This window comes from Engraulis encrasicolus, chromosome 14 (assembly GCF_034702125.1).
Source record: "Engraulis encrasicolus isolate BLACKSEA-1 chromosome 14, IST_EnEncr_1.0, whole genome shotgun sequence".
Lineage (NCBI taxonomy): Eukaryota > Metazoa > Chordata > Actinopteri > Clupeiformes > Engraulidae > Engraulis > Engraulis encrasicolus.
In genome coordinates, this window is record NC_085870.1 from 12,098,700 (window position 1) to 12,113,699 (window position 15,000).

Sequence of the window (15,000 nt, forward strand, 5' to 3'; positions counted from 1 at the left end):
GTGAATGATCTGAATGTGTGGCAATGGATTGTATGGTCTGAATCCAGATTGCCCATCACTGTTTCCAACAGTACAGTAGTTCTTCTGACTATCACGGCCTGGACAAATGAAAGTCTATAAAGATATGATAAGACAGCACATACTTTTTGGCGCTACAACGGGGGGCAGGCCGGGTGGCAGAGGGTCCCGGTAGGTCTCTTGGTGGCTGGCGTAGCTGGCCAGGGGTGCGCCGGGTGGTGGTTCCTCTATCCATTCTATTGAAATAAAGTAATCATATAGGCGGAGATCAATTTTTTTTTATTCAAAACATGGACAATTCACAGTAATGTCTTTGAAAGATGACTTTCATACAACACCAAAGGTGCCAAGATATAGCAGAGCAGCGTCTACAACACATTAACACCTGTAGTCTCTGAGCAGGTGATAACCGGCTGAGGACACAGAAGAGTAGCTCTTTCAGTGCCATGGACTTGAAAATGAGTCTTTTCAGAATGTATGGCACAGTGCCAAAGACTTGATATCAAGTCAATTGCGTTTTTCATGGGGGGTGGGGCGTAACACGTTGATCTGGTATGTTTGTTGTTCACATGGACAAAGAACTCCATTTTTTTTTCTCTTAAAAAATCACTCAAATGTTGAAAATAGCCTGCAACCCCCAGTCTGAATTTGAAAATGGCTGGCACTCAATGAGCTAAAAGATCTACTCTACAGCCTAAAACGATATCAGAAGAAATCCCATTAGAGACGGCCATTTTAGAACACAAATGCACCACAAGAATAACTCCAAATTTGGAATTTGAAAACGAGTTTTCTTTCACTGCAGACAAAAAGGCAAAACGCCTCAGAAACCCTCCTGAGCAACGGAGTGACATTCCCAGGGATGGGGCTGTATGAAAGGCCAGAGGACACAGTGCCTTTTCCCCCTTGCTTTGCTGTCCTGTCCCATCCTCCCTGATGACATGGCTTTCAGAACAGCCATGCGTCATGCGCGAGCGCGCGCACACACACACACACACACATGCACACCTTTCTCAATATGCATACTCAGCACCCGGGACAATCAATGACAGACTAAAATTTCCTAGCAGATCTCGTTCAAAGGTAGAAAAAAGGCAGCCAGTCAGCAGGTAATCAGACAGGCGACACATTCTGCTGCTAGGCAGACAGATAGACATTCCCCGGAGAGGGAGTCTGTGCTGAAAGTGGGACTCTCTCCTACATACGAAAAGGGGGTATGCTACAGGCGTACCACCAGAGAGAACCAGGAGAACCCCCTTATCTTGTGTTCTAATTGGACAGTATTATACAGCTTTCTGCAGGATGAAAGGGATTTCTCAGTATCACAGTTTCTGCTTATTTATTTTTTTCGCATTTAGATAATGAAGACATTATTTTCCTGCAAGACAGGAAATCAGCTTCCCCTCCATAGTGTGAAATTAACTTCACACATGGAGAACAGCTTGTCCATGTGGTGCCAAAATAAACCACCAGCCAAACAACATTTCCGACAAAAAAAAGAAAAGTTTCCTACAAGTGTACATGTTGCGTTTTCTGATGCTTAACACCAATAGCAGGCATGGACGGACTGAGACACTGCGATTGAATAATAATAGGCTAATAATAACTAGATTGCATTTCCTCACAGAAAATGCTGGAGTATGCTTGCCCGTCTTGCATTCGTTGCCCTTCATGCATGCCTTGCCTTTCATGCATGAATTGCCCTCCATGCATATGCTGCCCTTCATGCACATGCTGCCCTTCATGTGTACACTGCATACAGTTAACCATCTATACATGAGCTAACTTCCTGTTTGGTATGTATCATATTGGCAAAAACACATTTTCACTAACGTTAGCGCCCCCCAGTGACCGTATTGCACTGAATTTGGTAGGTACCCTCTGGGTGTACTGAAGATCATGTTTGAGAAATTTCGTTAAGATCTGTTAAGGCGTTGCTGAGATATGAGCCAACTTCCTGTTTGGATGGTCCGTTTCTCTTTGTTGTCAATTTTGATTGGCTGCTGTGCGCCGATGCTTTCAGCTATTGCTCTGTAAATTTCAGCATAGGTGCAGAATAGTCCAATGGTGGTTTGATAGAAATTGTAGGACGAGCAGAAAAAAATTGTGGGCGGAGCTCCATTTTTATTGATCTTTGAATATGTCAAAATGGTGGGTAATTCATGATGGTAAATATGACATCATAGTATGCGTTGGATTCGGCTTGACCCAAGGATTTCATCGATACCAAGGGTTTGATGAATTGAGGTCAATACGGGCCAATATGGTTAAAAAACACATTTTTGCTCATTGTAGCGCCCCCTAGTGGCGCATTTGCATGAAAATTGTTTCGTGTCCTCTGGACATAGTGCTGACTATGTGTATAAAATTGGGTTCTGATACAAGTAGCCGTTGCGGAGATATGAGCTAACTTCCTGTTTGGCGACTTTAATTTGAGCTAAAAGACATTTTCACTAATTGTGGCGCTCCCCGGTGTCCAATTTGTACGGAAATTGGTATGTAGCCTCTGGCTATAGGGAAGATATTGTGTATCAATTTTTGTCCTGATACGAGTAGGCGTTGCCGAGATATGTGCCCACTTCCTGTTTGGCGTCTTCGCTGCCAAATTCGATTGGCTCCTGTTCAAAGACTGTTCAATTAATCGTTCCGCAACCTTCAGAGTAGATGTATCTCAGTCCTAAGATGCCGTTTGTAAAATTTTGGGACGATCCGCCAAGAATTGTTGCCGGGGCGCCATTTTTATTGATTTTTACAAAATTCAAAATGGCGGGAAAACTATCCAGGCGGAAAATGACGTCATAGGGTGCATTGGATTCGCCTTGGTCCAAGGATTCCAGGGATACCAAGTTTTTGAAAATTGGACCTACGGTTCAAAAGTTACCGTTTTCCTGTTGGTGGCGCTAGAGAGTTCGAGTTATCCAAAAACTGAGTACAAGCACACATCCTCGGACCGAACCGAACAGTTTGGCATCGGAACGGACTCTCTATGTCGAAGATTTCTTGCCATTATGATGTCTGGTAGAATTAAAAAATATAACTAGATTGCATTTCCTCACAGAAAATGCTGGAGTATGCTTGCCCGTCTTGCATTCGTTGCCCTTCATGCATGCCTTGCCTTTCATGCATGAATTGCCCTCCATGCATATGCTGCCCTTCATGCATATGCTGCCCTTCATGCATACACAGCATACAGTTTACCATCTATACATGAGCTAACTTCCTGTTTGGTATGTATCATATTGGCAAAAACACATTTTCACTAACGTTAGCGCCCCCCAGTGACCATATTGCACTGAATTTGGTATGTACCCTCTGGGTGTACTGGAGATCATGTCTGAGAAATTTCGTTAAGATCTGTCAAGGCGTTGCTGAGATATGAGCTAACTTCCTGTTTGGACGGTGCGTTTGTCTTTGTTGTCAAATTTGATTGGCTGCTGTGCGCCGATGCTTTCAGCTATTGCTCTGTAAATTTCAGCAAAGGTGCAGGATAGTCCAATGGTGGTCTGATACAAATTGTAGGACGAGCAGACAAAAATTGTGGGGCGGAGCTTCATTTTTAATTGATTTTTGAATATGTGAAAATGGCGGGAAATCCATGATTGTAAATATGACATCATAGTATGCGTTGGATTCGGCTTGACCCAAGGATTGCAGCGATACCAAGCGTTTGATGAATTGAGGTCAATACGGACCAATATGGACAAAACCACATTTTTGCTTATTGTAGCGCCCCCTAGTGGCGCATTTGCACGAAAATTGTTACGTGTCCTCTGGTGATAGTTTCGATTATGTGTATAAAATTGGGTTCTGATACAAGTATCCGTTGCTGAGATATTAGCTCACTTCCTGTTTGGCGACTTCGCCGCCAAATTTGATTGCCTCCTGTTTGGAGCCGGTTTAATCAATCGTTCCAGGACTTTCGGGGTAGATGTATCTCAGTCCGAAGATGCCCTCACGAAAATTTCGTGACGATGGGACTAAAATTGTGGGCGTGGCATCATTTTTATTGATTTTTATAAAATTCAAAATGGCGGAAAAACTTTCCAGGCGGAAAATGACGTCATGGAGTGCATTGGATTCGGCTTGGCCCAAGGATTCCAGAGATACCAAGTTTGTGAATTTCTGACCAACGGTTCAAAAGTTACAGCATGTAATGTACTTGCAACTTTGACCTGCTGGTGGCGCTAGAGAGTTCGAGTTATCCATAAACTGAGTACAAGCACACATCGTTGCACCGAACCGAACAGTTTGGCACTGGAACGGACTCTCTATTTCGAAGATTTCTTGCCATTATGATGGGTGGTAGAATAAAAAAATATAATAATAAGAAGGAAGAATAAGAATAAACGGTACAATAACAATAGTATGCTTGCCGCATGGCAAGCATACTAATAAGATTAAACGGGGGAATAACAATAGTATGCTTGCCGCATGGCAAGCATACTAATAACTAGAAATGCTCTCAGAGAGTGCAGACCTATGGAAGCTGTTTTATTGAAAATTTGACTATGTTATACTCAATTCTTTCTGCCTTGTTTTTGTGGAGTTAGAAACTGGAATGTCAAAATACGCCCTATCCCGCAATGGTGAAGAATCTCTAAAAACAAATTGTGAGCCGGATAACCACCAAAATTGTATCATGTCTTTCTTCTGTCATTTCCAATAACACAACATTTCATCCAAATCCGTTCATAACTTTTTCAGTTACCCTGATGACAGAAAAACAGACTAAAAGCCAAGCAGACAGGCAGACAGACAAACCAACGCGACTGAAAACATAACCTCCTTGGCAGGCAATAGCAATAATAATAATAATAATAATTATGATGATGATAATAATAATAATATTTATAATAATAATAATAATAATAATAATAATAGTAATAATAGCTTTAAAGGGACACTGTGTGAGATTTTTAGTTGTTTATTTCCAGAATTCATGCTGCCCATTCACTAATATAACCTTTTTCATGAATACTTACCACCACCATCAAATTTTAAGTATACATTATGACTGGAAAAATTGCACTTTTCATACATGAAAAGGGGGATCTTCTCCATGGTCCGCCATTTTGAATTTCCAAAAATAGCCATTTTTAGCTGCAAAAATGACTCTAGTTGGACCACACTATAAAATATTTGTTTATTACTTAGTAAACTTTCATGTAAATATCAAATTTGGCAATAGTCAACCCAGTTTCAATGAGCAGCATATTTGCAGTACCTTTTTTGACCATTTCCTGCACAGTGTCCCTTTAAGCACTCACCTTCAGCTTGCTGAGGCTGCTGCTCCTGCTGCTTCTTGCGCTTGGCCTCCAGGATGGGGTTCTCATACTGCGTCTTCCTGTTTATGTGACTGAGGTGGGAATACACCAGAGGGAGAGAGAGAGGGAGGGAGAGGGAGAGAGAGGGAGAGAGAGAGAGAGATAGAGAGAGAGAGAGAGAGAGAGCGAGCGAGCGAGAGAGAGAGAGAGCGAGCGAGCTAGCGAGAGAGAGAGAGAGAGAGAGAGAGAGAGAAAGAAGGGTGAATAGGTGTTTGGTTGGGAGAGGAGAACAGAGAGGAGTTGGGATGGGTAGAGTGGTTGAAAGAAATATAGAGAAAGATAAACAGGCAGGGGAATTAGTGAGAGAGGCATTCAACAAGAGAGAGCAATAACGAACACGACAAGAGCACACAGACGACAGAATAAATGAGAGGCATTGGTTATACATTACTGAAGAGACTCGGAAACAGAGATGGTGGAGGTGAGGTGTATAGAGGAGGGTGTGTGTGTGTGTGGGGGGGTGTAAAAAGGGAAGAGGGAAGAGGGGGAGAAGGGAGGAGAGGGGAGGAGAGGGGAGTTGGAGGCAGGATGGCGAGGAGATGGTGGAGGTGAGGTGCATACATGAGGAGGGTTAGTAAGAGGGAGAGAGGAGGAGAGGAGAGGAGGTGGGGGGTTGTGTGTGTGGGAGTGTGTGTGTCTGTGAGTGTTGGGGGGACCTGGCGACAGTGATAAATCGCAGTACACTCTGCTTGGCAGCTTCCCTGGCACGGACTGCACTAAATCTCAGCAATGGCGCGGAGGAGGAGGAGGAGAAACGAGGAAGAGGAGGAGGAGAAACGAGGGGAAGATGGTGTGACAGTGAGGCCCTCCGAGTATCACTATCAAACAATCACTCCAAAGTGCTGTTTCAGGAAAAAAAAAACACGACTGCGTCCGGAAGGTTATTTCATTACAATCGCAGGTATGGGGGGTGTGGGTGGGTGGCGGGGTTGTGGGGGGTGGGTTGGACAATTATGCAGCGAGCAACGTGCCGAAAAAAAAAAGAATATGTACACGTACATAGGAACGGGAGGAAAAAAACTAAAAGAAACAAATAAGCACAACACAAAAATGGCCACAATGAAAATGGCTTAGGGCCAGCGAGGTGTAGTGCTGCTTGCTTTGAACAACATCAAAAACACAGGAAAAGCACAGGAAAAGCATTTGCATTCGTGCCTGCAGAGCAATAATAGGACTCCCTTGCTCTACGCGCTTCCTCCCGGTGCAGTAATGACAATAACTAGGGTACATTCGGTAAATGGCACTGAAAGCAAAATGAGTCAATATCTTTTTCCCTGTTTTGTTTTTCCTCCTCCCCCTGGTGAATGCGAAATCACATGGTAATTGGGACAGAATGGCATGGGGAGGGGGACTTGTGTGCCTGTACATGTTCTGTATGTGTACACACACTGGTACTTACTCCACATAATAAACGCCATAGACAGGATCTTCAATTTTCTCCCATCCTGTTGGTAGCTCTGTATATGGAAAAAGCAGGCAGAAAAAGAAAGACACAGCCAGAGAGAGAGAGAGAGAGAGAGAGAGAGAGAGAGGGAGAGAGGGAGGAAGAGAGGAAGAGAGAGAGGAATGAGGACTGTGTGGACCATTGTTCAAGATGAACGCATCAACTGGCTAATGTAATTGTCATTGAGAATTTTTGCTTTTCCTTTTACACCAGCAACCTTGTCATCTAACGGTTCCACCGCCGCCACTGAACCCCCCACCCCACCCCAATAAAATAAAAAAGGGTTGATTCATCTTCCTTCTCAAGGTCCTTTGCACAATGTTTTCAGTATCAACCTGATATGGAAATCAATTAGAGTAGTCACCAAGGCAGCCAAGCCTCCTCCACAGGCATTTCATTACTGCAGCAACACAACATCTCAGTATGCCAACAAAGGCCACAAAAACCTTTTGCATTCTCCTTCTGTGGGCCAATAAGCAGGGGAGCGCTCTCTCACATTTTCTCTCTCTTTCTCTCTCTCTCTCTCTCTCTCTCTCTCTCTCTCTCATGATGACACATTGCAAAGATTTCTCTACCAAGATAATGGCTTTCATAAATGTCAAAGCTTGGTAAGTGTATAAGATGAACCATCGAGAGAGAGAGAGAGAGAGAGAGCGAGAGAGAGAGTGAGAGAGAGAGAGAGAGAGCAGCAGAGAGAGAGAGAGAGAGAGAGAGAGAGAGAGAGAGAGAGCGGCAGAGAGAGAGAGAGAGAGAAAGCATCTTTCAATCCACCACCGGGTCGCGTTTTAAACAGTGGCATCCTTGACCTGCCACAGAGTGCAGAATGTGACAGTGAGGACTATGTTGAGATTTATCTGCCACCACTACACTGCGTCCCCTGAATTGAGCGAAGTCAAGCACTGGCTAGAAACGAGCCGCCAATCAAGCTATACCCCTGCATCTGAATAAGAAGCCGCTGATTATATTCCAGTCCAATAATCGCCACCATGAGCGCATCTATTATTCAGTGTGCACATTTCGACCTTTTTTCTTTTTAGCTTGATGCGATTTCACAGACAAAAACTCACACTGAGCACTGGAGGCTTTGTTTAAAAAAAAATATATATTCCTTTCAGCTCCACCACCCTCCCTTGCTTCCTACACTTTTAGTCTAAAGCCCTAGTGTTATTACCAGTTCAAGACAAGCGATTATTTCTTTTTTTTTCTCCCTGTGGTGTTTCGCACAAGTCTGTGCGGACATAAGAGAAATCGTGTAAGGAGGAGAAAGGAGGAGGAGAAAGAGGAGGAGGAGGCGAAGATCTCTCATCTTCACACTTGTCAGGGAGTGCGAGGCTCGTCTCGTCCCTGCTCTGCTCTCCGGGGGGGCATGCAGAGGGGACAGCGATGACACATTGGCCATTAGGGCTGTTTGCATCTCATTCGCATTTGGGTGGCACTGGCTTTCTCTCTTCTCCCATCATACGTCTCCGGCAGAGGGCGAACAAATTATACTGTCCCGTCACGTGAAGAGACACTGGGGCTCTCTCTCTCTCTCTCTCTCTCTCTCTCTCTCTCTCTCTCTCTCTCTCTTAGTCTCTTAATCACAGTCTCAGTCTCTCTTTGACCCCCACCCCCCCACCCCCTCCCCTGCATATTTCAGAATTCACAGTCAATGCTTTATCGATTGACCGTGTTCAACATCTTTTGACACTGGGACTGCCCTTCTAACTGCTTACGACATGAAAATGATTTCTCCCAAATGCATTCGGCTTGACGGGCCATTTTTTTTACAGGCCCAAGACAAGGTGACCCTGGGATGTACCCTTAATATTGTACTTACCCGAGTGGCCAGTATTTTCTTTCTCTGAGAACAGGGATTGATTCAAAGTGACAAAAAAACATTTTCTACGATTGCTTTTCATACTGCCGTACGTTGAGTATGTCTATAAGCAGTTGGATTTATTTTCCTTGCTCTGTGCAAAGATTTAGACATGAGCATTTCAATGGATTAAAAACATTACTAATATCAATAAATAAGTCCTGACACTTCTAGAAAACTATGAAGAGGCACATTCTGAACATGTTTCTCTTTTCTTCCAAATCTAATCTACGGTAGTACAGATTGATCGCATGCCGAAACGCAGCATGCGTCAGAACTAAGAACAGGACCACAGCTGTAGCTATGACAACAAAGTCCTTGATGTTGAAAGCAATGTTGACGAGGAATTCAACCATATTCGAACCACTGCCCAACAAAATGGAAGCCATTGCATGAGGTGCACTACAAAGACAGCACTATAACAATGACAACTGTAAGGAGGTTGCGCGTCACCGACAGAAGCAGCAGTATATAATGCATACAGATAAGAGCACAGAGATTGTGTGAGTGCAAGGAGCAAGGTTTCCCAAGCAGCAGGTGGCCTACCTAAGTCATTGTCCAACTCCTCTGTATGGACCCCTTCTGCTCGCAGGGAGGATGGTGAAAGGGATGGAGAGAAAGAGAAAAAAAATAAGCAATGAAGAGAGGGAGGAAAGGAGAGAGAGGTGGGGGGCAAAACAGCAAAGAAGGAATGACTGCAAATGTAGGTGAAAGGCCTTAAGCCTAGCATAAAAGTCCCATAGTAACCATGTTAGGCATGATGGATATACTGTATCATGTACTCTACAATGTACATGGACATTTTCTGTAATCCAATTACAGCATTAAGGTAAAGGTGTCTATCTTGACAGTTACACTCTATGGCCAGTTGGTGTCACTGTTCTTCTTTTTTTTAACACAATAGCCAATTGAAACCTATACAATCATCTAAAAACAAGAAAATCTTGGTAGTCATTGCTCAAAAAACACAATAGGATGGGACTGTGTAGTGACTGAAAAAAATCAAATAGAGAATGTTTGACTTTGATGGGCCAGAAAGAAACAGTATACTGTGTGTTTGAGAAAAATAACATTTCCAAATGGGTGAAGCAAAACAAAGCTCAACGGAGACACCTTCAGGCCAAATAAGGTAGTGTCTGGCTGGTCATGGGTGAAAAACCGTAAAGAGCAAGAGTGGGTTGAGCGTATGTAAATAATAAAAGATATGGGAGATTTGGATAGACCCGCCACAAAAAAAGAGTCGAAAACACCTCTGCAGATGCATCATGCCCCAGCGCTCTTGTTTTCCAACAAGCTTGTCATCTCTTTTTTTCTTTTCTCTCTCTCTCATTCTCACTCTCACTCACAAACACATACACACACAAGCTTGCAAAAGAGACACGTTAGGATGCATCCATACCATCATCTTCACATTCTTCTAAGGGTTTCTGAGGTTTATCCAGGCACCGAGGGTCGATCCAGGATGTTGTCTTAGTGTTGTGACTAAGAATAGGCACAAAGAGAGAGAGAGGAAGAAGGCACCGTTAGCAACAGTGGAGAAGTAATAATGCATAAGGATCCTTTAGTGAGGCAGCGTTATTGGGCCAAAAGAACACAGGCATTTGCCAGAGTACCATCTTTGCATTCTCCTGTGTGATCATGCTGATGTTGTCATTCACTTTATGCAAGCCCGTTTCTCTCCCTTGTGAGATATCGCAAACCGGTTTTATTGTAGAGTTTCTTTTCTGGTGTATCTGAACATGTGCCCCTGTAATGAAGTTATATAAATGTGGCTTACACGCAGGTACGTAAGACGTAGATAAGGCACCGCAGTGAATTTATTACAGCTAAAAAAAAGCATAAAAGCTCAGCATTGTCACACGTGATCACACCCTTTACCACCAAAATGAAGGATTGTGAATTCAAATAATTGCCATGAATTCGATGATTTACCTAAATGTTACAACTGTGAGTGGAAAGGCTATGTTGTGCAGATTGATATGAAATACTATATGTAATTAAATCAATAGCTGATATATTTTTCATCAAACAACCTTAGAAAACAATCTTTATCTTATCAAGGGTCTTGTCTTCAGAGAAGACTAGACCAAAAAAATTCAAATTGTCCAGCGAGCCACTCAGCCAAAGTTTCAAACAAGCCCAATAAGTCTTTGTGGTTGACATCAATGTCAACCCACCTCCCCTTTGACTAACCAGTAAGTCGTTGGACAACTAAGGCAGTCAACGCCACTATTGGGGCTACTTACTCTACTAGGGACAACTCAATAAACAAATAATCTTTTTGCTGGGGCAATCTTGTCTGCACCTCACCAATTACAATATAGTAAGTATTTATAGATGCTCAGTCACTCTATGGATTAGACCTCAATTTCAAAAAAGCCGTTACACACCACAGAAGCCATGTTTTGCTACAACACTTGTTATGGAATATCAGTGAAAACCATTTACAGTAACACTTGGTGAGTGGCACATCCTTGAAAACAAATGTTAAGGCTGGTTTTAAGAACAGATATGGACCTCCCCAAAAACGGCCATTCTAAAGCCAGTTGAGACAAAAAATCAAATTAGCCATAATAGAGACAGCAGCAAACATCACAAATTTGGCAAGTACCACTCTACTTTATTGCAGACAATTAAGAAAAGGGGCTGAATGTTCAAAATAGGGCACTTGTCTTTTAAGGTCAAGGACAGATCATTAGGGGCCAAGCAGCGAAGCTGGCGAAGGCCCCTATAGTGTTAACTGGTATTCTTATTATTACGTTGACTTCTTTCCTCTCCTTAGCAAGTCTATGGCAGCCCATAGAACCATACGTAGGAAAATGCTGTAAATCGGCACACACATTCGGACCCGGCTCAGTATAACCCACAGCAATTTACAGGTCCCCAGCCCCAACGCTCTAGCGCCACCAACAGGTCAAAGTTGCAGGCACATTTCTGCTTGTAACTTTTGAACCGCTGGGCCAATTTACATAAACTTGGTATCCCTGGAATCCTTGGGCCAAGACGAATCCAACGCACCCTATGACGTCATTTTCCGCCAGGATAGTTTTCCCGCCATTTTGAATTTTGTAAAATTCAATAAAAATGCTATTTTCCCCGCAATTTTTGACCAATTCGTCCGAAACTTGGTATATAGTATCTCTGGACTGAGCTACACATGGGGTCTCAAGGAATATTAGATATCTTTTATCGTTTTGCCGTGACAGCCAATCATAATTGTCGTAAAAGTGGTGAAACAGGAAGTGAGGTCATATCTCAGCAACCGTTTGTCGAATTAGGCTAGGATTTCGTACACAAATAGCAGTCCATCCCATGACCTATCACAAAAAAAATCAGATCCATAGCTCAAACTCTGTAGCGCCACCAACAGGTCAAAATTTTAGCTACATTTTTGCCTGTAGCTTTTAAACCATATGCACGATGTAAAATATATTATTATCACTAGAATCCTTGGGCCAAGCCGATTTCAACGCACTATATGAAGTTATGTCAACGCAGAAGGGAAATTCCGCCATTTTGAATTTTGTAAAATTCACTGTAAGTCTATGGTAGCCCATAGAACCATTTATAGAAAAATGCTGTAAATTGGCACACATATTTGAGGCAGCATCAACATTACCCACAGCGAGTTATAGGTCCCCAGCCCCAATACTCTAGCGCCACCAGCAGGTGAAAGTCGCAGGTACATTTCTGCTTGTAACTTTTGAACCTCTGGATCAATTTTCATAAACCTGGTATCCCTGGAATCCTTGGGCCAAGACAAATCCAACGCACCCTATGACGTCATTTTCTGCCTGGATAGTTTTCCCGCCATTTTGAATTTTGTAAAATTCAATAAAAATGTTATTTTTCCCGCAATTTTTGACCATTTCGCCCGAAATTCGGTATATTGTATCTCTGTACTGAGGTTTGTATGGGGTCTCAAGAAATATTAGATATCTTTTATCGTTTAGCCGTGACAGCCAATCAAAATTGTAGTAAAAGTGGCAAAACAGGAAGTGAGGTCATATCTCAGCAACCCTTTGTCGGTTTTGGTTAGGATTTTTCACAAACATAGATGTCCATGTAATGACCTACGGGGGAAAAAATCAGACCCCCAGCTCAAACTCAGTAGCGCCACCAACAGGTCAAAATTTTAGCTACATTTTTGCCTGTAGCTTTAAAACCATGTGCACAATGTAAAATATATTATCATCACTAGAATCCTTGGGCCAAGCAGCGAATTACGTAGACATCTTTCCTCTCCTTAGCGAGTCTATGGCAGCCCATAGAACCGTAGGTAGGAAAACAGGTAACAGGAAGTGAGCTTATATCTCGGCAGCCCTTTAAGGGATTCAAAATAAACTTGGTTCATGTGAGCACACTCCCCTCCAAGGAATGCCCACCAACATTGGCGAGATTTGGGCCAAAGGGGGCTCTGCAGTTCCTTCTGTTGCCGTGGCGACTTTGGCAAGTTTACTGCTTGGCCCCGCATTGCTGCTTGCAGCTATATTTAAGGTCAGGACTCACTCTATGAAGTAGACCTTCCCATCACCAATAACACTTCTAAGGACATTCACTCTATGGTAAACCTCCCCATATCATCAAAAACTCTTTCATAGATACCCATTCCATGAAGTAGACCTCCCTATCACCAATACGTAGTAGTAGTAGTAGTAGTATTGGTATTGGCATTAGTAGTAGTAGTAGTATTAGTAGTAGTCATAGTAGTAGTAGTACTAGTAGTAGTAGTAGAAGTAGTTTCATGGAGCGTGAGACATGCAAACTCAACCCCCAGGGCACATTACGCTACCCAAAAACAATCATTCTTTTATGGATACTCACTCTATGAAGTAGACCTCCCCATTCTCCGTGTAGGCCATCTCCCAGTTGTCCGGGAGGGGCCCCAGTGCTTCCTCCTCGGGGGGAGGGGGGAGGTGGGGTGGCGGGGTCTGCTGTGGGCCGTCCGTGGTTGACGACGGGGCGCCGTTGAGCGCAGTGGAGGAGGAGGAGATGGAAGCGTTGTCGCGGGTGGAGTATGGTCGCACCGAGGTGTGCTCGTCAGGTTCACTCGAGTCTCCTGCACACATGGGGATCCATGGGAGATGGGGGGGGGGGGGGGGAAGACAGGTTTGAGTGTTAAAGGTGCAATGTGTAATATTTTTAGTCGTTTATTTCCAGAATTCATGCAGCCCATTCACAAGTGTTTATTGTGACGCACACACACCTGCACGCGCGCACACACACACACACACACACACACACACATACCTGCGCGCGCACACACACACACACACACACACACACACACACACACACACACACACACACACACACACACACACACACACACACACACACACACACACACACACACACACACACACACACACACACACACACACACACACACACACACACACACACACACACACACACACACACACACACACACACACACACACCTAGTGAAAGAGGAGACGCCCAAGGCCCTTCCTATGAACACACATTGGTTGCAGCAATACTACAGCCATTCCTCCCATCTTCTCACTACCCCCAGTAGTAGACTCTGAGGTGTTTGCCTCACTCCCATACCCCTCTACAAGCAATCAGTGTACACAGCCGACTGTTCGATTCAGATTGCTCAATTGCTCTAGGCTTGGGCTCTAAATTAACACCAGTCCACTGGCCAAATGCTGGTGAAATTTCAGTTTGGCTAGTAGGAAATACCTACTACTAGCCACTTTGACCCATTAGCGACTGTGTGTTTGTTTGGCTAGTAAGATTAACAGTCACTAGCCATTTTGCTGCTGATGAAAAAAGTTAATTTAGAGCCCTGGCTACAACACTGACAAAGCCTGTTGGATGAGGAGCGAAATGTCTTCGAGCTCAAAGAAGAAGAAATCCAGTTGCTGCTTAGAGCTGTATTCTTTGGTGGATGAATTGCTGGTGCACTCCATGGCAGATCTCCCAAAGCATTGGTGCAATATAATCATAATGACGGAACAGGGAATGAAAGTGAATGAGAAGAGAAAGAAGGAACAGTGACATTTGCAATGCTAAGACAGCCGTGGCCTCACGGTTAGGGAGTTGGTCTTTAAATCTAGGGGTTGCCTGTTCGAATCCCCCCAGACCTCTCCCTACATCTCCATCCATGGCTGAAGTGCCCTTGAGCAAGGCACCTAACCCCACATTGCTCCAGGGACTGTAACCAATACCCTGAAAAATAATAGTTGTAAGTCGCTTTGAATAAATGAAAGCGTCAGCTAAGTGCAATGTAATGTAATGTAATGTAATATAATGATGGAACAGGGAATGAAAGTGAATGAGAAGAGAATGAAGGAACAGTGACATTTGCAATGCTAAGACACACACAC

General features: G+C 43.7%; 1 protein-coding gene across 9 annotated transcripts in view; it reads right to left on the reverse strand.

Annotated features, from left to right (window-relative positions):
* magi1b (membrane associated guanylate kinase, WW and PDZ domain containing 1b) overlaps positions 1-15,000 on the reverse strand; it is a 226,068-nt gene that overhangs the window by 55,232 nt on the left and 155,836 nt on the right. For 8 of the 9 annotated variants that reach the window (XM_063214942.1, XM_063214940.1, XM_063214937.1 and 5 more), the window contains exons 5-10: positions 13,469-13,703; positions 10,044-10,126; positions 9,191-9,226; positions 6,742-6,799; positions 5,286-5,374; positions 144-254 (exon numbers count right to left, since the gene is read on the reverse strand). In XM_063214942.1, coding sequence (XP_063071012.1) covers positions 144-254; positions 5,286-5,374; positions 6,742-6,799; positions 9,191-9,226; positions 10,044-10,126; positions 13,469-13,703 — 612 coding nt within the window. The remainder of the gene's footprint in view (positions 1-143; positions 255-5,285; positions 5,375-6,741; positions 6,800-9,190; positions 9,227-10,043; positions 10,127-13,468; positions 13,704-15,000) is intronic. The other variant, XM_063214939.1, reaches the window with a different exon arrangement.